Here is a 22,711-nt window from a genome sequence, read left to right as displayed (position 1 = left end):
GAATGGCCCATTTTTGAGCTATAATACTTTATCTAAGGAGAGAGGATGCACCTGCACTATCTTTGCAATGAATGCCAATCTTTGACTGTGTTTGTTTTGTGATATTCCGGATTGTGGCTCCTTCCTTCCCAATGATGGCACCTACAAATTGAGCACAAATTGAACAAATAGCCTAGCATTACAAGTACATGGCCCGAATTTTTCCCATGTCGGGCGGGCTCGGCAGGAGGGAGCAGGGGCATCCGGGGAGCCGACTGCCGCCCACGATCGGCTTCACACCGCGATTTCATGTGGTGGCCCGCCCTGCGTGGATCACGAGTGGTAGAGCTGAGCGCTACCTGTGCGAGCAGGGGGGGAGGAGGGAGAGTCAGGTCTAGCACGCAGTTTGCGCATGTGTTTGAAAGAGCGCTTCAATCTCCCTGAGGCACGCAACTTCCGCAGGGAGACTGAAGCGCTTTTTAAAAAAATTATTAAAGACATTAAATTGTGTTAAATGAGGTGGGACATGTTTTTTTTATTTTTAAAATAAAGGTTTTATTTACTCAGTATTAACTTTAGGAAACTTCATCCCACTGGTGGATGAGGTTTCCTAAAAAATGTAAAGGCCGCTTGGCCTTTTTGCCTGCCCGTCAACCGTTAGGTTTAAATGGGCAGCGTAAATTTCAAGTTAATTATGCCCTTAATGGCCTATCAATTATCAGCGGACACACATCCGACTCCGGCATGCGCCCGGCGAACGAAATATTGCGTGAGTGCGTGATGATATCGGGACACATGCCCGATGTCATCGCACGTCATATTGGCCAGGCTTTCCTGGTCAGCGAGCCGGGGGCAGGGCCCACTGGCCGACGCATAAAATGACACGGGATGACATTGGGTGGAACTCCCGATCTCACCCCGCCCCATTTCAATTTTCAGGTAGGCAGGGCCTCAGCAGAATGAGCTGTGCACCTGCCAACCTGTCAATGGCCAATTGAGGCCATTGACAAAGTCATTGAAGTAATTAATGCACCTGGAGACCTGGCAGGCTTCAGAAAAAGCATGAAATCTCATCCATGGGCGGGATGAGGATTCATGTAGGTTTTAAAAAATGTAATAAAAGTGTCTTTTAAAGTGATGGACATGTCTCAGCTTATGTGACAGTGTCACATGAGGGGACATGTCAGGGAATTTTTTTTCTATTTTTAAGATTTTTATTGTGGAGCCGATCTCCCTGAGGCAGCACTTAGCCTCAGGGAAATGAGTGCGCTCTTTCGTGCACATGCACAAAAGAGCACACTCTCGGCTCAGGGAATCCCCCCACCTGTCCTGGCAGATGTCATGCTGGGCGGGCCTTAATTGGCCCGCCCACGTAAAATGGCAGCTCGCCCCCAATTGGGGGCACTGATCAGAGGCACACCTCCGCGCGCCCACTCATAAGCTCACTAGCCTTCATTAAAGGAAAGAGAAAGACAGCAAGTTTGATGGGGTGGAACTGCAACAAAATAATGTACATCAGACAGAGAGAGAAGGATGTGCTAGAGCTAGTGGATGACCACATGAATTCACAAAGGGAAGGAACTATCTCAGTTATGGATCAAACCGCAGAGCTTGTGAAAAGCACAATCACCGGGAAAAGATTTGCAGGACAAAGAAAGAAGATGGTAAGTGAGTTATCAGAGGCAGAGCAACAGAGCAAATGAAAAAGATAAGAATCCAAAACATCCATACTCTGGAAGATAACGATGAGTTTCAGGATACAGTAGACAAAGGAACCATGCCACTGCATGAATGAGCTGGTTGCAACTGTTCCCACAGCAAAGAAATTCACAAGACCATTCAGGTCAGGAAGATAAATCTGAAGCTGAAGTTTGATACCGGAGCGCAGAGTAACATCATTTCGCTCGGCCTATTTCAGAAGATCTTTCCTGGAAACTTGAAAGAAAATGGGTACCCAAAGAAAGATGCTCTGAAACTGAGCAATGCCATGCTGACAGCATACAGGGACTGAGATTTGATAGCTCGGAACAACCCAAATTAGAGGGACAAACAAAGGAAAAGAAGTTAATTGTGTGTCCTAAGTAACTGAAGCAGATATTCCTGCTATCATGGGATTGAACAGTTGCAAGGAGTTGCAGTTGATCTCAGTAAACCATGAGATGAAGGAGGTGTCACTGAGGGTCGAAGATCATATACCCATTGAAAAGCGCCCTCAAATCAGAAGCAAGATAGCATCACCAATAGGTGGTGTGACATCAACAATGTCACTAGCAAGTGGCAACATATCAACAACATCAAGCACAACTCCTACAACACCAAGAGCAGCATACACAATATCACCAGTACAGCCTGCCAACTCAACATTGAGAGCAATGACTACCAAATCCATGAGGTGGAAGCACAACATCCTACCACCTAAGCGTTACTATGAAAAATGTTTTTTGAGAAAAGAAAACAAGCTATAAAATACTTTTAAGGTGTTCAATTTAATTATTAAAGTTGACTGTTAACCTTCTTTAACTTATTTATACTATATCTAAACCAGTGATTAGAACAGTTAGATAAAAGCATAAAACTGCAGATGCTGCAAATCAAAACAAAAATAAAAATACCTGGAAAAACTCAGCAGGTCTGGCAGCATCTGCGGAGAGGAACACAGTTAATGTTTTGAGTCCGTATGACTCTTCAATAGAACTAAGTAAAAATAGAAAAGAGGTGAAATATAAGCTGCTTTAAGGGGAGTGGGGGCGGGGGGGGAGCGGTGGGGGTGGGGGGCAGTGGTGGTGGGACAGGTGGGGCTGGATAGAGGGCTAATGATAGGTGGAGATAGCCAAAAAATATCTTAGACAAAAGGATAAAGGGGTGTTGAAGGTGGTGATATTATCTAAGGAATGTGCTAATTAAGGGTAAGAAATCAGGACAAGCAAGGTACAGATATATTGACAAATAGAGGCATAATATTTTTTAAATAAAGAGGGATTTTATATTGTTATATTATTCCACTATGATTAAGGTACTATATGTTCATGTGCATGTATATATAACTATCCAGAATGACACATCATTCACTACTGCACTACAGGCAGGATACTGAGCAGAAATGTATCAGTCCGTAGGACTTGGTGCAATCTAAGAAATACATTTGAAGAAAGGTTCATTTGTGTTTAAAAGTGTGATTATTTCAAACTTCCAAGAACTACAAGACATAACAATTAACAAAAGGGGTGATGGTGCAAGGCAAAAAAGGGGGTGGTTATGGGACAAGTAAAGAAACAAAAGGGTCCAGAAGAGATGTAAGTGGTTACAGAAGAACTATGGAAAGCACCTGCTGTCTGAGAAAATGACTAAAGTTGATGAACTCAATGTCGAGAACATAATGCAATGGTGATGTAAAAACCACTAAAACTTAGAAATGAAGGCTACCAGTAAAACTTGTCTGAACTGGTTTTGCATACCTTAACATGGAATTCCAGTTTTACTGGTTTCAGTATCACAGATTTTTACTGGGATTTGACAATTTTAAACTGGCTTTTCCTTCATTCTGTTCTATAAGATTGTGTTGACCAAATCTAGAACTGGTAACACATATGTTGTATCGAGACACACTATCCGTGCTTTTCCGTGCCCACTAGCATTGAGCGTGTTCGGTGGCGTGAGTGGACAATAGGGCGCATGTGAGGGTACGTGTGAGAGAATAGGTGGTAGTGGCAGTTTGCGATCATCCACTCAGCCCACCGATGGGCCATGTTTCCTGCCATCGGATGTCAGGAATCTCATTGAGATATATCAGCATATCATTATAAAGCCAGCCTGCCGGACTCATCTGCTCACAGCGGCGGGAAAACACATCAAAGTGTTTCACAACAGCACATGAGCAACATGCACCTGGCGGGCTGCACTTTGCTCAGGACTTCAAGGTTTGTTTGCCTACCATGGTTCCGACAGCACGCGCAGTCATCAGCGCCAGGCTTCACAGACAGCACCACATCACTTTTAGGAGGGTTCTTGGGTAGGTGTCTACCTTCCAGATCAGCCATTTCAATGGTTGCAGGGCGAGGTCTTGCCTGGGGAAGGGGGAGAAGTATCCTCAGGCAAGGGCAGGAGAGATGTACTGGGGAAGGAGGGCATCCCAGGGTGTATGTGGGGGCACATGTTGATCTGTGCAAGTGGCCTCAAGATGGTGAGGGCTGACCTGGAACACTGCAGAGGAGGTGAGGCCAGATGGACATGTGAGGGTATTTGTGAGAGAATAGGTGGTGGTGGCAGTGAGTGCGATGCCAGTGAATGTGTGATGGTCTTGAGTGTGTGAGTTTAGAGTGATGAGATGGTTGCCATATCCTGGCTGTACGGTTGAGATCATTCATTCTCTATCTGCACTGGATGGCCAAACTTTCCTGTTCAGGATTGGCACTGACCACTGCTGCCACCACCTGCCATGCCGGATTGGTGATGCCACTGCCCGTCCGGCGGCCAGAGCGGGATTAGAGGACATCATGGCGGGCCTCCACAGTGTCCAAATGGGACTCCAGTGACACATCATTAAACCTGGGGATGGCAGTCTTTTTGCCTTTCGTGGACATCTTCCCCGCAGTGGTCATGGGCTTGAAGCACTGAGATGTGTGCCCGCGGCTGGACTTTAAATATGGTGCCCAGTGTGATGAAGTGGCGAGGTGATGGCGGAGTGGGCAAATGAGAGCCCGTCCGCCATGGAAACAGCATATTTCCTGGGAATGCATAAGTAAGGCTGCGGGTTTGGGCTGGTACGGAGACCAGTTGGGTAAAATGTCATTTAGCCTGCTCCCTACCGCACATAGTGCAAATCTGGGACAATTCTGCCAGTTGTTATCTTGCAGGCTTGGATTTTTAAAGTGAACAGCAGTCATGAGCTATAATGTGTTATTATTTATGAAGTGTACGTGAATGGCAGCAATGGATTTCACATGCGGTATGTTTGTGCAATATTTGTAAATGTGACAGACATTTATCCACAAAAGTGTATCAACCAAAGTTTTGAGGATGTACAAATTATTATATTCGTATTTCTATAACCTCCTCCAGCCTGACTGCGATCTGATCTGCATTCCTCAAACCCCAATGCACCCTGACCTACTACACTCTGCTATTGACAACTGTGTCTTCAGTTGCCTGGACCCTAAGCACTGGAATTCCCTCTGTTTCTCTCCTTTGTAACACACACGATATTTAAAGCTTATCTCTTCAACCAAGATATTGGTCTCCTGTCCTAATGTCTCTTTCTCTAGGTTGGTGTCTGATTATGCTTCAGTGAAGCAGCTTGAGATATTTTACTATGTTAAAGGTGCTATATAAGTGTAAGTTGTTTTATATATAATATGCAGAGCAGATTAAAGTACAATCATCTCAGTTAATGTTAAATGTTGGAAAAGGAGTAATACATCTGTTCAGTTCTGGATGAGTTGACAACAGTGTTCTTCATAAATGCAGATTGATAAAACAGGACAATATAAGAGTCAAATAGTAGAGAGTTAACTCATTCACTGGCCTGTATTATTCATATCTATCTTTTATTTTTCACTCAGGTTTTTACCAGATATGGGAAGTGCTACATGTTTAACTCAGGAAGTGATGACAAGCCTCTACTGACTACCGTGCAGGGTGGAACTGGGAATGGCCTTGAGATAATGTTGGACATTCAGCAGGATGACTACTTGCCGGTCTGGGGTGAAGCTGGTAAGAATTATTTCCTCTTATACTGACAGAATTGTAGGACCGGGAAAAAAGTTACGCCCAGATATGATGTAAAGTAAGAATTTTATATTTTACAGAAAAGTTTAGCATGTACTACCTTTTTTGCTATTGCAATTTTAAAAATTCTCTCCCAGGATGTGGGCATCACTGGCTAGGCCAGCATTTATTGCCCATCCTTAATTGCCTTGAGAAGGTGACGGTGAGCTGCCTTCTTAAACCACTGCAGTCCATGTGGTGTAAGTACACCCAAAGTGCTATTAGGAAGAGCATTCCATGATTTTGATCCAGTGACAACGAAGGAACGGCGATATAGTTCCAATTCAGGATGGGGTGTGGCTTAGAGACGAACCTGGAGATGGCGGTGTTCCCATGCATCTGCTGCTCTTGTCCTTCTAGGTGATAGAAGGTGCTGTCTGAGGAGGCTTGGCAAGTTGCTGCAGTGCATTTTGTGGATGGTACACACTGCAGCCACTTTGTGTCAGTAGTGGAGGGAGTTGATGGGGTGCCAATCAAGCAGGCTGCTTTGTCCTGGATGGTATTGGGTTTCTTGAGCATTGCTGGAGCTGCATTCATCCAGGAAAGTAGAGTATTTCATCACAATCCTTGTAGATGATGAACAGAGGGTGAGTTGCTTGCCACAGAATTCCCAGCCTCTGACCTGCTCTTGTAGCCACAGTATTTATATGGCTAGTCCAATTCAGTTCCTGGTCAAATTGCTCTAATTGTAAGAATTCTCAAAAACTATTGGCAAAAAAAACCCCTGAGAGTTCATTTGCAAATGGACTGGAAATTTATTTAAGATGCAACAGTAAATGTTACAGTTTTGAGTAATTTAAGGGACTACACAGCTCCTTCCACTGTTGTAATCCATAATTTAAATACTGATCTTCTAAGTAGTACTTGGCTTCTAGAACAGAGATAATAATTGACCAGTTTTTTTATTTGGTTATACTAGTGCTAAACAGGAATGGTAAAATATGTAGCAGTTTCAAAGAGGTGTATCTATACTATTCTTCCTTACTAGACATGACATTTGTAAATTTTAACAGTTCAGGAACATTATGTTTCACATAATATCTAATCATCTTCATTTGTCCCTGTGACAAGTGCTGACTTTTTTTTTGCCTTGTGCTAATTTATATTATGCATTGCTAGAATGAGCATGTAAGAGTTAAAGCAGAATCGCACAGGAACGAGATAAAACATCTGTTCAGTTCCAGATGAGTTGACTATTGTGTTCTTCATGACTGCAAATTGATAAGTCTGAGAATAATATAAATTACAGATTTATTACATAAATTACAGCAATTGGCTGGAGTTTTTGCATATAAGACATGCATCCTTGTTGTTGCCGAGGATTACTTTCGTTCAAGTATTGATGAATTGTTCTTGTTCTGATGTATTATTAGAAAGACAGTAATATCAGGAAAAATATAGTTATTTCACCCGGGTTGAATATCTAGTTAGTGTCCGGACAGGGGCTATAACAATAAGCACTCTCATGTTTTCAGATTTTTATTTTAGATATCTTTTTGCTTGTTTTATTCCACTCTCAGCATACATGTTGACAAGCAACCTGATCACGAGTCAAAGAACCAGTTCAGCCTGGGGTATCAGCTTTGATTGCAAGCTGTTTTGCAGACCTTTTGATAAGGTGACAGGGCACATTGATTGTCCAGAGCCTTCTGTGATATACAACAGGAGATTAGAATCTTCCTTTTCCAGAATTATATTGACCAATATAACCTTTCGTGAGCTATCAATCTGTGGATCTCATAGTCAATAGCTAGCGAACTTGTTTGTGTTTTAAGAATCAATTCTAACCAGGGATTAGGTCAAGAAATTGTTTTTTTCTTTAAGATCCATGATTGTAAAGAAAATGTGTTGCATCTTTGTTGTTTTATATATTCAAGAAGTGGACAGAAATTAGATGTGTTTTACAGAGGTTGTTAATACCACTTATCTGTCGGTAGGAACATTTGGCCCAGGAGCAGGACTGGGCCTTCGAGCCTGCTCCGCCATTCGTTAAGATCATGGCTGATCTGGTTGTGGTCTCAACTGCACTTTCCTGTCTGCTTCACATGACCCCTAACTTCCTTATCTATCAAAAATGTATCTAAGTCAACCTTGAATAAATTCAATGACCTATCCTCCACTGCTTTCTACAAAAGAGAATTTCACGGACTAGCTGTCTTCAGAGAGAAAAGCATGCTTCAGATTTCTTTACATGTGTGACCATGGGTATAGATGAAGGTGGAGGTGGCATTCAGAAAAGGCATTTAAAATAGTAATTTGATTGGAGAGGAACTTGATACATTCCAGTACCTGGTATACAGATTAAGGATTCCTGTGGTTTGATCCCTGGACCTCATTATCAATGATCTAGGTATAATCTAGGCAGAAAAAATGCACCCAGATAGTAGGAGATATAAGGTCCACTTACAGGAGTGGCAGTTGATGCTGAACCAAAAAGATATCTAATGTAAAAATCTGAAAACATGAGAGTGCTTATTGTTATAGCCCCTGTCCGAACACTAACTAGATATTCAACCAGTGTGAAGGAACTATCATATTTTTCTTGATATTACTGTGGGATACGTTAAAGCAGGCTTATGTTTATTTGTGTGTATGTTTCTCTGTGTATGAATAATTTAAGTAAACTGCAGACTGTTAGACTGCAAGTTTTGAATCATCCAAGGGGTTAAATGTAAAAAATCAGGTATTTGAAATGCTAATGGGCGAGCTAAGTGAGATGCAGTGTGAATGAAATTTGCATTTTTAGATATGTGGAGAGATTGTTGGCTTTTCAAAGGGGCATGGTAAATTTTTGCAACTGGCAAGGTAAATAAGGCAAAGCTATTACCTTTATGTTTTCCAAAAGTGCTGGCCATAATGACAACATAAAAGATTTTATATCCTGGGAAAAGTAAATTCTGAAGGCAGGTGGAAACAATGGGGTTTCCAGATCAAAAAGGAGGAAATATATTGAAAGAATGATGGAAAGCTGCATGGGGTGTGGCCATGTGAGATCTAGAAAAGTGCACTGTGTGTGAAACAGACTTGTGGAAAAAGCTTCTAGCTACTCTGGAGAAGTTTATCGTCCCAGTAACAATGTTGTGTTAAAAGCCTTTGGAGTTTCATTGTTAAGTGAGAGAGAGAGTGAAGCTGCGAAATACCTCTCTACAGCAACAGTGGGTGCTTGTGGTAATCTTGCTGGATGTTTTATAGATTCAGAGTCTAGTTGGACTGTTGCCTGAAAGGGATGTGCAGTTGGGAGTCTAGTTAAGTAGAAGTTTTGGTAACTGTAATAAGACTAAGTAACTGTGTAACTGTAATCTTGCGTGTGTTTAACTTTCTTTTCTTTTGTTAAATGTTTTAACTTAATCTTTAAAATAGCTAAAGGTGGTAGTGGACTCATTATTTCTGACTTCAGTGCACAAGTTTCCCTTTGGGATTTGATCAGCCTAGCAAATACTATGTGCCATATCATAACAACCAGTTTGTTTACTTTAAAGGCAGCATTGAATGTTTTCTTTGCATGTCTAATGCACATAGCCATTAGAGAAAAATATTATTTCTTTATTTCAAATCTTCCTTGAGGTATTTTGGTCTATCCGTGTATTCTTGTCCTGTGATCAGGGTAATTTGCTTGTATCTTATTAATCCCAGCATTTTGAAAAGCCCCTTTCATATTTTTGCTGATTCCTTCTTAAATATAAGTTCTTTTTATGAATCCATAAAGCAGAATCTTTAGCCAAGATCACTTCTCTGATGGCAACCCAGGGAAAGTACTATCCTATTGGCCTATAAAAGTTAGATCATATGTCCCCTCTCTGAAAACAAGGACTAGTTTGTTTTTGAATTTGCTAATTATATACCACAACATCCGTCAGCATGTACAATCTAATCTTCGTTAAGATAACAATGGCTATCACAGCTAAAAAGTCAATAAACTTCCTCCTACAATATAGAGACAAGTTCATGATGCCATAATATTATCAGTGGTCATAAAATCATAGGGATGATACAGAAGGTGGCCACTCAGCCTATCATGCATGGACTGGCTCTTTGATACAGCAATCCAATCAATCCCACACCCCTGCTATTTCCCAGAGCCATTTTTTTTCCCTTCTAAGTATTTTTCAAATTCTTTTATGCCCCTGTCTCAGCTCATCTGCTGCTGAATCCTTCATTCAAGCCTTCATTATCTCCAGACTCAACAATTCAAACACACCTGGCTGTCCTCCCACATTCTACCTCCCAAATACTCGAGGCCATCCAAAACTATGCTGTCGATGTCTTAACTGGTCCCTTTCCCCGGGCTCACTGACCTACATTTGGTCGCGGTCAACCAACATCTTGATTCTAAAATTCTCAATTCCCTCCATGGCCTGACACCTTGGTATCTCTGTGATCTCCTCCAGCCGCAGAACCTTCCAAGATATCTGCACCCCTCTAAACCTGGCCTTTTGTGCATCCTCAACTATAATTGCTGCACCATTGGCTATGCTTTCAGATGGCTAGGCCCCAAGTTCTAGGATACCCTCCCTACACCTCGCTACCTCACCTTCCTGCTTTAAGACGCTCCTTAAAACCTACCTTTTTGAAGCTTTTGATCATCTGACCCAATATCTCCTTATGTGGCTCATTGTAATACTATGTTTTATAGTGCTTGGAACACCTTGGGAAGTTTCAGTATGTTAAAATGAAAATTAAATATAAATATAAGTTGTTGTTCTTGTTGTTATTGAACTTATGTACTTCTACTGCCTTTTCAGGAAGTGAATTGCAGATCACAGCTTTTTATATAAAAATGTTTCCACATTGTCACCTCTGGTTCTTTGACCACTAACTTAAACCCGTATCCATTGGTTCTCAGATAATCAGCAGAGGACTCTTACCAAATGTAGAAAATTACATTTTGATCATTTTAAAATACATTTATTTATTGGTCCAATTTTGTATTTCTCTAAGGAAGATCTTCATTTTTGAGTGTTGGTGCCTTTGTGTTTTCTGTTATCGCAGTCACTATCACTGTGCAATCTAAGATCAGTGCTGTGGGGGATATCATAGGCATGTTATTGTCATGGTAACTTGCTGAGGGCTGGTGTACATTGGTATTGAACTGAGTTACGTTATGGGTGCCTGCAGGGTTCGTTTTTATGCTTCAACAAGATTTTTGTCAGGGTGTTGAAAATCTGAATGGAGCGGGAAGAGTGACAAATTTGTTTGCTATAATGTGATTATATAGAGGTCAAGAAAGGAGTTAATATTTGCCAATAAAAACCTGCCGATTACAAGGCATGAATTTAATACTTACTTGGTGCTATAATTACATGACTACTATCTTCATGATTTCTTTACTATTAATAAAAGCAGTTTCTTCTTATTGACCTGGTTCAACTGAGTTGTCTTGACATTTTTTAAAAAATGAGCTACTGATACTTTCAGTAAAATGCTACCTACAACTTGTAAAATAGATGAACCCGAGACTTGCCAATTATTTAATTTTGTCCACACCTGATAAGACACTGATATGAAATATTCCAACGAACTGGGAAAAGGAATACAATAGAGTAACTGAGAGAATGCAGTCCTCTTAATGGCTCTTCACCCATGCTGAAAAAACATCGATGAGCATTTGCACGAATACAGACACCATCCAGGTCAAATCAGACCACTTGATTAGCACCCCATCCACCATTTTAAACATTCAATCCCTCCACCACCAGGTCACAGTAGCAACAGTGTGTACCATCTACAAGATACGCTGCAGCAATTCACCAAGGCTCTTTCGACAGCACCTTTCAAACCCATGACCTCTACTTGAAAGGGACGCAGGGGTATGGGAACACCACCGCCTGTAAGTTCCCTTCCAGAGTTACACACCATCTTGACTTGGAACTCCAACACCATTTCTTCATTGAGGTGAGGCTGCCAGGTCAATTCCTGGAACTTCCCTCCCTTACGGCACAGTGGGTGTACCCAGACTAGATGAACTGCAGCGATTCAAGAAGACAGCTCACCATCACCTTCTCATGGGAAATTAGGAATGGGCGACAAATGCTGACTGGCAATGCCCACGTCCCATAAACACCAATAAAAAAAGACACAAGCGTGCACATACACTCACACGTATCTTCATGATGCAAAACTCCATTCTCCACTTGTACTAAAATCAGGAATCAAGTTCCGATTTTGTGAGGTGGACAGAACCTGTTCCTGGGATGGTTAGCCTGCTGTACGCTGGGATGACTCTTTTGATTAAACCAAGTGAACTAAGTTAACAAAATGAGGGACAAAGTAAAAGGCAGCCCCTTAAAGAGATACTGCAAAAAGAAAAGCAAAGTCTTAAAGGAAACTTACAAACATCAAATTAAAACTTGATTAAAGGGGTAGATAAAATACCCCAGTCCCTTCGGTGCCCACTGAGCACAGAAGGCCTAGATCGCGCCGGTGGACACCGTGTGCCCCCTCTGTAGGGACACACAGCTGTGAACATAGCTGCGGAAGAGAGATAGACCGTCAGGCTGGACGACCCCCTCGAATGCCCATTGCCTGGACCTGCTGATGACTGATTTGGCCAGGACCAGGAGCATGTTCACGAGGAGGATCTCTTCACTCCCCACCCCCTCCTCCACACCGGGTGCCCGAAGATCAGGAGCACGGCATTGAAGTGCAAACAAAACAGAATTAAAAGGTTTTTCAAATAACTAAAGAGATGGTGTAGCCTACAACAATTAAAATATGCATGGTCCACGGTCTCCACAAAGCCGCAAAACACACAGGCATCTTGGGATTCGGTGAACTGACATATCCTACAGCTTTGTATTGATGACCTGGCCTATGCAAGTAGGCTTTTCAAGGGTATCACGTTTTCTGTTCTGGTTTGAAAGTAAAATAATTTTGCTATCTTAGTAATTCATTTGCAATTTTAATTGGCTCATTGATATTTGCCATTTCTGTTTTATTTTCTTGTACTGTAAGGCATGTATTTTCCAAATTAATTCCTCACAAATATTTTGCTTCCTCTGTAATTTTGTTTGCTACAACCAAAATAGCCAGGCCGGAAATTCGGTCAGACATTCCTAGTTGTGGAAAAGCAAGTGTTGTTCTTGAAGGAATAGAAAGGCCACTGCGAATGTGCTTCCTGTGTCAAGGCTGCACCCATCCTTACCCCAAGTCGATCCAGTCAGTCCTTTTTGTCCATGGCATCTGCACCTCTACTTCAGTCCACATAACCATGGAGGCATTCAAATATTTAAAAGTCAATTTGACGCTTGGTTAAAATAATAACAACCCCCCCACCACCACCCCATGTAGTTTGTTACCTCTAACTGTGAGTACCCCTGTGAATTTCAACAGCTGGCCACATGCTGCAGATGCATCATTAGGCTTGTATGGGACTGCTGCATGCAAAGCCCTCCACCCCACATCCCCGATGGTAAAGGGGAGAATGCACGCGTGGAGAGCCGTCCTCTGGGGACCTCTGCCACTAGATGGCAACGGGGGGAGAGTGTGCAGCAGCAGCCCATACAGGGAACCCCTCCACGCCGAGCTAAAAGGCTCGGAGGGCGTTTCCTCGAGGCCGCTCAGGTTGCAGGGGCACCGGCTCCTGAGGGAGGGTTCGGGACTTGGGGCCAATGTGACATTCCATCCGAGCAAGGGTACGCTCAGACGGGAGTCCACCACGCACCTGCGCCTCCTCAAGACCCAGTATGGCATTGGGGCTGAGCACGACCTTTGTAAAGTCATGGATGGCATTGGTGATAAGCCGGAAGTCCAGCGACACACGATTTGCCAACTCCTGCAGTATCATCCAGCCCACTCCTCTGCCACCCAGCACGTCCCCGATTCTGGTCACCCCAGCCTTCCGTTAGCCACCTCAACCGGTGGAGGTGCAGGCACACTGGGATAATTGCACCCAAATTACCAGGGTCAGCTTATTTAAATAATTAGCATTAGCTTCCAGGCCAGCATTGGCCTTGTGCATCAGCACCTAGCCTGATGATGAATCTGCAACACGTGGCCAGCTGTTGAAATTCACAGGGGTACTCACAGTTAGAGGTAACAAACTACATGGGGTGGTGGTGGGGGGGTTGTTATTATTTTAACCAAGGGTCAAATTGACTTTTAAATATTTGAATGCCTCCAAGAGCTAGCATAGTTATGTGGACTGAAATAGACAGAAAAGACTGACTGGATCGACTTGGGGTAAGGATGGGTGCAGCCTTAACACAGGAAGCACATTCGCAGTGGCCTTTCTATTCCTTCAAGAACAACACTTGCTTTTCCACAACTAGGAATGTCTGAACGAATCTCCGGCCTGGCTATTTTGGTTGCAACAAACAAAATTACAGAGGAAGCAAAATGTTTGTGAGGAATTAATTTGGAAAATAAATGCCTTACAGTACAAGAAAATCAAACAGAAATGGCAAATATTAATGTGCCATTAAAATTGCAAATGAAGCACTAAGATAGCAAAAATGTTTTATTTTCAAACCAGAACAGAAAACGTGATACCCTTGAAAAGCCTACTTGCATAGGCCAGGTCATCAATACAAAGCTGTACCTATTAATATTTGAAATTAATGCACAGCATTACCAGGAAGAAAGCTGCAAGAGAGCCACTTCCATACTTTTAAAACCGGCATTGATCTTGTGATGCCCATTAGTGTCCAAATTGCCAATAGGCCCATTTTCTCTTTCCTGTCAACTTTGTGCCAAGTTTGCAAGCTGCAGTCCCAGCCGGCAAGGCTCCACGCCACCAATAGTGTGTCAGAAAATCGAAATTCAATTCTTACCTTTACCATTTATGAAGTAAAACAAAATCTCATTAAACAGCCAGCTGATCACTGCCAAGTTATTACTGAGTAAAAAAGACTTGCATTTATATAGCACCTTTCATGCATGGGAGGTCTCAAAGTGCATTATATGGAATATTTTCGAAGTGTGGTCACTATTGTATTGTAGAAAACATGGCAGTCCTACAAATAGGAGTGTGCCAATGACAAGATAATGTGTTTTTGTGATGTTGATTGAAGGATGGATGAGACATCAGAGATAGCTCCCCTGCTCTTTATCAAAATACTGCCATGGGATATTTTACATCCACTTGAGAGAGCATCCAACGATGGCACCACTGGCCATACAGTACTTCCTCAATGCTGCATTGGTGTTTCAGCCTTGATCTTTGTGCTTAAGCTTGTGACTGGGACATGGGGAGGTACTGGCATAGTGGTATTGTCACTGACTAGAATTCCAGGCTAATGCTCTGACGACCCAGGTTTGAATCCCACCATGGCAGCTGGTGAAATTTAAATTCATTAAAAGCCTCATGACTGTAAAACCATTGTTGTAAAAATCCATCTGGTTCACTAATGGAAGGAAATCTGCTGTCCTTATGTGACCCCAGAGACACCCACATCCCATGAATGAATATATTAAAAAACTGAACCCTGAAGCTTCTGCCTCAGCAGCAAGAGTGCTGCCACCTGAGCCATGGGTGTTAATTAAAACCTTGAAATTATTCAGTATAAAGATTGACTTTTCACGAAGACCTTCAATAAGTTACATTAGGAAAAAAATCTATTTGCAATATAGTTTTTCTCAGGCACTTTATTTTCTTATCTTTCTAGGACTGATAAAAGTACCTGAAGAAAGCCGTTCATTCCCCACCTCGATGGCTTATTTCTGTGAATGGAAGTTTTTCTCCCTCCCATTCCCCCGACAAAATTGTGCTTACAGTGTGCAGAGACTGACATTTCACAATCTTACTGCGAGGGCTGCAAATCATACCCCTTTAGCACTAACACGGGAACCTGGGGGAGATTATTTCTTGAGATGGCAGGAAGACAATCCCCAGGGAGGGAGTGGGCACGAGAGCTTGGGAAAGTCTGTTTTGATATAGCACATTAACTGACTAACACTGAAAAATTGATATCAATAAATTCTGCACACTGTCAGATTTCACATTACATGTGTAAACACTCAATCATTTCACACAAGGAAATGCATCACTACTACCTCAAAATTAATTTGAATACTGACAAAGTAGAATGCCAATTTTGACAGTTAGATTCCTACCTCAATGTAAGGTTAATTTTAAAGCAGTGGGAAATCTTATTCATTAGGAGTCAGAAGCAGAATCCACATTCAGATTTATTTGAACTGCAATATTATAGCTGATGGCAGGAATCTTGTGGAGGTGACAGCTGCCTCAGCTGCTGACAAACGAGACAGCAAGATCCCACATCGCCTCTTTTCAGGAAGGCCTGCCACATCTTGTTTCACTCAGGCACTTGACAGGCTAGTGGCAGGCCTCCCCTGCAAGGATCAAGGACCCTGGGGGAGGAACTACTGCCCGCTGAGAACTGCTGGCCAATCAGGGAACGGCAACTCTTCTGAAAGGCAGCGCCACCAGGGAGGCAGTGGCTACTGTTGGTATGACACCCACCTGAGACCAAGTACTGTCACTGAATCCCAAGCCAAGGTGAGTGATGGTGGGAGCCGTGGGGTGGTGGTCGCGTGGCAGGGGAGTTGGCAACAAGGGTAGCGGCATGGCTGTCAGTGGGCACCCCACTCTTGATCAGGGACAGAATGCCTTTGAATGAAGGACTCCCCTCCCCCATCAACATCCACCCCCCTCCCCCCCAACCCCCTGCTGGGCACCTGTAAGCAACCCCACTCAGGTTTACTTTTCATGCCCCACACATGGTGAACTCCACCACCCACTGCTTGGTTAATATCAGATGAGGCCCTGAAATGGGCAACTGGTGGCGGGGCAGGAAGGCCGTCCACTGGCCTTCCCACCATGGACTTAATCAGGGTGGAGGTGAGAATGTGGCTGGATTCCCACCCACCGTCCTCCCACCTGATGCTCTCCACCACCACCAAACACATCACGGGGGAGAGCATAAGATTCAGCCCGAGGTTTCTAATGGGGCACACCCTCCTTAAAAGAATGATTCTCTCCCTACCGAATTAGAAAAAGCATTTAGGAAATTGGGACTTTTTAATCACCGTGAAGTTTTTGCAAGTGGCAAATGTGTGTTGAAGCTTAATATGTGGACAAAAGATACTGGGACTGCACAATACCTTCTTGATGTATATACCCCAGGAAAGCTGCAACAATATGTTACCCAGTATTAAATGGACAGATATCCAGCAATACTTCATCTGATTTCACGAGAAAGGAAAGGGGAAATATAGCCAGGCTTGCAGATCCTGACCATTACTGAGTTACACTGTCTTCAAAACCCACAAATGTCGATGTCAGGTTTTCTGTGATGAAATCACCAGCTGACATTCACCATCTAGGATCACATGTGAGAAATGGTCATTTCAGTGAATTACCAGTTAGTTGTCAACAACCATGGAGTCATTCTCTAAAATAACTAATTCCTTCAGGAAATGTGGAGTTTATTGTCAAAGCAGAAACAAATGCCTCAGAACTGTCATTTTGATTTTCAATTCTTTTGTCTAAATTATTTTTGCATGTAAACTAAGGACCTCTGGCGAGATCTATTACATCGGACCTATGGTAATAAAAACAACAAGCCTATGTGTATTTTTATGCACATTTTCATTAAGACAAATCTATATATATCTCTCCTAATGTATTAAAATTCTTGAGACTTCCTGTCACAATATCACAATTTCAAGTTGCATTTTGTGACATTGGATAACGCCTGTAGTACCAGTAAGACATGCATCTTTTATTTGTAATATGTAGCACTGACTACTCAATTCTGCCCACCTCTGCCATGAAAAGCCCAGGTCTGGTTGCTGCTTCCTTTTGCATTCAGTTTTCACAGACACATTTTGCTTTTAAGTTTTTATTTTTATCTCTACTTATTTACCAACTACGATGGCTACAGTGGCTTGGCAACAGGCGTCAACATTGAAAAGAACAGCCCATGATATCTGATAACCACTTCATGTGTGGCACTTAAGTTGTGGCAGAACCCGCATCTCAGGGATTAGTCTATTCAGCCATCATTGAAAGTGAAGCTACCCCCAACCTCAATGGATCTGATTTGTTGCACGTCCCTCATCTTACATAGATAGATGGAAGCCGATGCCACCAACTACATATTTACTTAGATTTACTTCAGGCTCTTGCTACGTCCACTACTGCTGCCTCCAGTGCACTGTTAGTCCCTGTGGTCTCTCCAAGCCTTACGCTAGCATCTTTTGACCATATCCTGCTGTTCCTGGCCCTACCCTCCCACCCTGCTAACACTCCTCTCATCCTCTTTCGCTGTTGTTCCAGGTTTGGCTCCACTTCTGGTTCCTCAGGCTCTTGTCCTCTCATCTCAAAAAATCTCCTGGGTGTTCCGCTACTGATCCTAAGCTACACCAAACACCCATTGCTTCCATCCGCAGTATTCCTTCCAAATCCGTAATCTGGCCCTTCTGGCTGCAGGGTCTCCATCCTAACCACCATGCCCCCTGACCCTAGACTTTTCTGTAACATTTAAAGTGAAGGAGGGGGGGGCGGTGGTCTTACCCTCATGTTTCCTGTACTGATCCAGGTGGCTGCAGTTTCAAATTCCAGGCAAAAAGGATTCTTACAGTGAGCTGTGAGGGTCCTCTGTAAAAGTGCAGGTCAGATTTCCGAAAACACCAAATTTGCTGGGAATGGCAGCCAGGGCCAGTGTTGTGTTCTTCCATTTCCTGCAAATGTACCAATCATACACCAAGGATTGGTAAAACAATAATGTGGGTTCTTTATTTGAAGATGTACAAATAATTATAATTGGGAGGCTATGTAGACAGGTCTGACCTGTAGGACTGCTGCTGTATTCTGTCTATGGAGTCATAGGATTAGACATCACATCATGTCTGGTGGTGGACAGTGATGGACAGCAGTTTGAGATATGCTGCCTTAAAGGCACATGTGCATAACATCACAAAAAAAGAGGCCCACTAAGGTAGGTTAATATGTTATTTTAGTTTCCTTGTAGACCAGGAGGAGCAAGAATACTTTTCCAGGTCCCACGAGGAAACTCTGGGTCTTTCCAGCTATGGGATTACCCTGCCTTTCCACTTAGCTTAGTGACAGGGACCAGCCCCTCTGATCCCTGGTGGCTGCCTCCAAATGGCACAAATTTAACAATTAGTCTCCCATCATCTTCCTGTCAAATTGATCAGGAAGTCAGCAAGCAGCATGCAAGTGAGGCCTGGTTGTTAAAACTGTCCCAGCCTGCCTGTAACCTCTCTTAGCCAGCAACACTGCTCACAGTGCGGCTTACACACCTCAAAATTCAAGGCCTGCGTTCCATGCTATTTTTTTATTCAACCCCACAATCCTGCACACACACACATCCCCAGTGAGGGAGACAGGTCGGAGCTACAAAAGTCATGTCCAGCTCCACATAGATGGGGAAAGGTGCGTAAAAGTTTCCATGGAGGATACAAGAAAAAAGAGACATAGGAGCATGAAATTGCATAAGTAGTAGAGATGAAGGGAAAGATGAATATCAGCCACAGATCAGGCAAGACAAAATATTGAGAAACAGATATAAGAGAGAGAGAGAGGCAGATCAACTCAGTGAAAGAGGAACATTAAGGAAACAGAGATACCTCAGAAAAGGAGAAGTGTCAAAGAAGCAGAGCACATCACAAGAAACACCAGCACAGAGAATGATGGATGAGAGACACAGGCATATAATAGATATAAAGGAATTCTTACGTGATTCCCTTCAGTGTACTATAAACAACTCCACAGGATCCACTGGTAATATATTACATGTTTGCATATAGTGCACAATTCCTACAATTGTCACTTCCTTGTCAAACTCAAGACATCACAAATTGGAATGTGTTTTGAAACACCTAATGTTACCACACCCTAACATTCTCCACCAGCAACATTTTTTCACTCCTTGATGTGAAGTGGGCATCACTGGCAAGGTCAGCATTTGTTGCCCATCTCTAATTGCCCTTAAATTGAGAGGCTCACTCGGCCATTTCACCAGACATTGAAGAGTCAACCAGATTGCTGTGGAACTGGAGTCACGTTTAGGTCAGACCAGGATGGCAGATTTCCTTTCAGATAGGTTTTTACAAGCAACAATAGCTTCATGGGTCACCAATACTGAGACTAGCTTGATAATTCCAGATTTTATTAAGTTAATTTAAATTATATCCGCTGTCATAATGGGATTTGAATGCACGTCCCCAGAACATTAACCTGAAGTTCTGGATTACACATCCATTGACATTACCGCTACACCACTAATTCCCCTGCTTCTGTACCTGGGCTCGAAGAAAACTTATAGGCGGAATATTACAATCCCGTTGTGGTGGGGAGGCTGCTGTAAAATGCAGCGAGCTATTCTAAACTCCACTGGCTTCAGCGGGAACTTAAACTCCCACTGCCATAAAATTCCGTCCATACTTCTGTAACCATTAATATTAATGTCAATATTAATATTAACATTATAGTACTGCCATTCTCCATCAACCCCATCCCAGCTTGACCACAGCCTACATAATTTCACCTATTCAATCATAATAAGGTAATGGCTCCAATAATATAATTTGTTTACCACCGCAAAAAGACTGCATCCTCCAATCCAATGTAAGCAAAGACCCAGAATGTTCTCTTCCTTAGAAAATCCATATTCCTCAACTTCCCGTAAGCAGTCCAATAGCAGGTCAAGCAATTAAATAGAAAAACCTTGGAAGGAATGCCTCAGCTGAGTGTAACCTTTGGACAGAGGCATTATTGGCAATGACATCATGTAAAACATGTTAAAAATTATGCCACATTTGAAATATTAACAACCATATAAATGATGCTGTTCTGCTGCATTCATCCCTAAAATGTCACCCCTGCTTTCTGTACCAACCATAATCAGCTGGAGAAGTTTTATTTCATTCCATGCTTCTTCTAGTCTTTAAGTGCTTTTGTCAGGTCAGCTCAGTATAGAATGAGTAAAAATCAGTGATTTAGTTCAATCGTTTACCAAAACAAGTGCACTTTATGCAGCACTCTCTACCTCCACATCAGCCACTTAGGAACTGGTTCAGGTGGATTTTTATCAGCATGTACAAAATTAGAAGGGAAGTAGTACTAAATGGGCAGACTGGGCAGATACTCAGGGAAATCGCCACATGACACAAAAACAATCAAGTGCAGTGATTGAAAGTAATGAGACACGAGAAAATTGTGTGCTGTGAAAAGGTAATACACAGCTTGGCCTAAATAGCCAAGTGGTTATGGTACTGGGTTTGTAATCCCAAGATCAAGAGTTCAAATCTCACAATGGCAAACTATGGAACAATGTGACTTCATCTGAAACAGATGGGAACGGGTTTGTACTCGAAAGAGTTACAAAAAGGAAAAGGTAATACACGTGCATGCAGGGCAGAATGAGTTCTTGTGGCATAATAGGTAGCATTGTTGCTTATCTGAGTTAGAGGCTCCAGGTTTGAGTCCCAGCCCATGGAGGTGTGTTCATAACAAGGCCAAACAGTTTGGTATCAGCCTGCAAACACTTCCAACACTCACCAATGGCAGGTAGTAATAATGGGGACGATTCCTGATCAGTCCTGTTATTGGAAAGGAAGTTGAAGCCCCTACCATCATTAAATAGCTCCAGACTATAACATGTATGTAAAAAATGTATGTGGCCACAGCAACTCATTCTCCCTGACTGAATTATAATACACCAGAATTTAACTGGCCACTGTCAGAGGAATCAAACATGTTGAGGAGTTATGTATACAAATGTTTGCAGACATGGCTATTCATTGTGGATAAAAATATTGAGCCCCAGTGAGAAATGACTAGTCATTGTCACAGTCCCCAAGGGAAAAATTCTCCCCCCCATTAGGGGGGGGAAGTGCGGGAGCGGGTGCACCTTAGATCAGCGCCCCCAGTCGGTGGGGAGCGCCGCCATTTTACATGGGCAGGTCAACTAAGGCCCGCCCAGTGTGATTTCTGCTTGGAAGCGCTGTGCGCTTCTTGTGAGGGCAGGGGGGATTCCCTCAGCCGAGAGTGTTTCGCGCATGCGCACGGAAGAGCACACTCATCCCCCTGAGGCTAACTACTGATCGTAAATAAAGAGGTTTAAAAAATTTCCCTGCCATGTCCCCTCATGTGACAGTGTCACATGAGTAGCGACATGTCCAAATCTTTTATTGAAAGATGTGATTAAAATTTAAATACCCTCATGAAACCTCATCCCGCCCGTGGATGAGGTTTCATGCTTTTTCTGAAGCCCACCAGGGCTCCCAGCCTGTCCGCCAACCTTAAGGTTGGATGGGCAGGTCCATTAATTACCTTGGTTACTTTTTAAATGGCCTCAATTGGCCATTGACAGGTTGGCGGGCACACAGCTGACACGGCTGTACCCCCCGCCGACCTGAAAATGGAAATGACGCGGGGTAACATCAGGAGTTCTGCCCGACATCATCCCGCGTCATTTTACGTGTCGGCGACCGGGCCCCGCCCCCCGCTCGCCAACCGGAAGATCCTGCCCCAAGAAATTTAAAACTTTCGACTTAATTTCCTGGCAAATACTGTTTACTTTTTTCTTCAAACGTTCCCTTGCTTCACTGAAATTGGGTTTATTTTTATTTAAGAGATCATGGAGTTAACACTACAAGGTAATATTTTACAAGAGAGTCTGTGGATATTGTTTATTAGAACAGGCAGCTCAATAAAGGCTGACAGCTTGCATGTGGCTAAATCCTAATAAGTGCAGTCTTCTGCCTAACACATTATTCTTGAGCCATCGTGGGTCCAAGTGTAGTGGGGTATGCAAATATCTTCCCCTGCATGATGCTTGTCATGAAACAAAAATGCCACAAATGCAAGAACAACAATGTGTACATGTCAAAATGTGTAAGAGCAATGATTCCTGAGGTTCTCTCAGCACAGCCTGTCTAATAGTTATCACAGTTACCTGTGGAGAGAAAATGAATCACGAGTTATTGTATCCGTGGTAGCATCAAATCCTTTAATTGGAAACTGTCGAACTCTCAGCGTGTC

General features: G+C 42.9%; 1 protein-coding gene across 1 annotated transcript in view; it reads left to right on the top strand.

Annotated features, from left to right (window-relative positions):
• asic2 (acid-sensing (proton-gated) ion channel 2) overlaps positions 1-22,711 on the top strand; it is a 460,284-nt gene that overhangs the window by 345,003 nt on the left and 92,570 nt on the right. The window contains exon 2 of the mRNA XM_041173261.1: positions 5,538-5,688. Coding sequence (XP_041029195.1) covers positions 5,538-5,688 — 151 coding nt within the window. The remainder of the gene's footprint in view (positions 1-5,537; positions 5,689-22,711) is intronic.

Source organism: Carcharodon carcharias, chromosome 23, assembly GCF_017639515.1.
Source record: "Carcharodon carcharias isolate sCarCar2 chromosome 23, sCarCar2.pri, whole genome shotgun sequence".
NCBI classification, from domain to species: domain Eukaryota; kingdom Metazoa; phylum Chordata; class Chondrichthyes; order Lamniformes; family Lamnidae; genus Carcharodon; species Carcharodon carcharias.
This window is presented reverse-complemented; position numbering and strand designations above follow the sequence as displayed.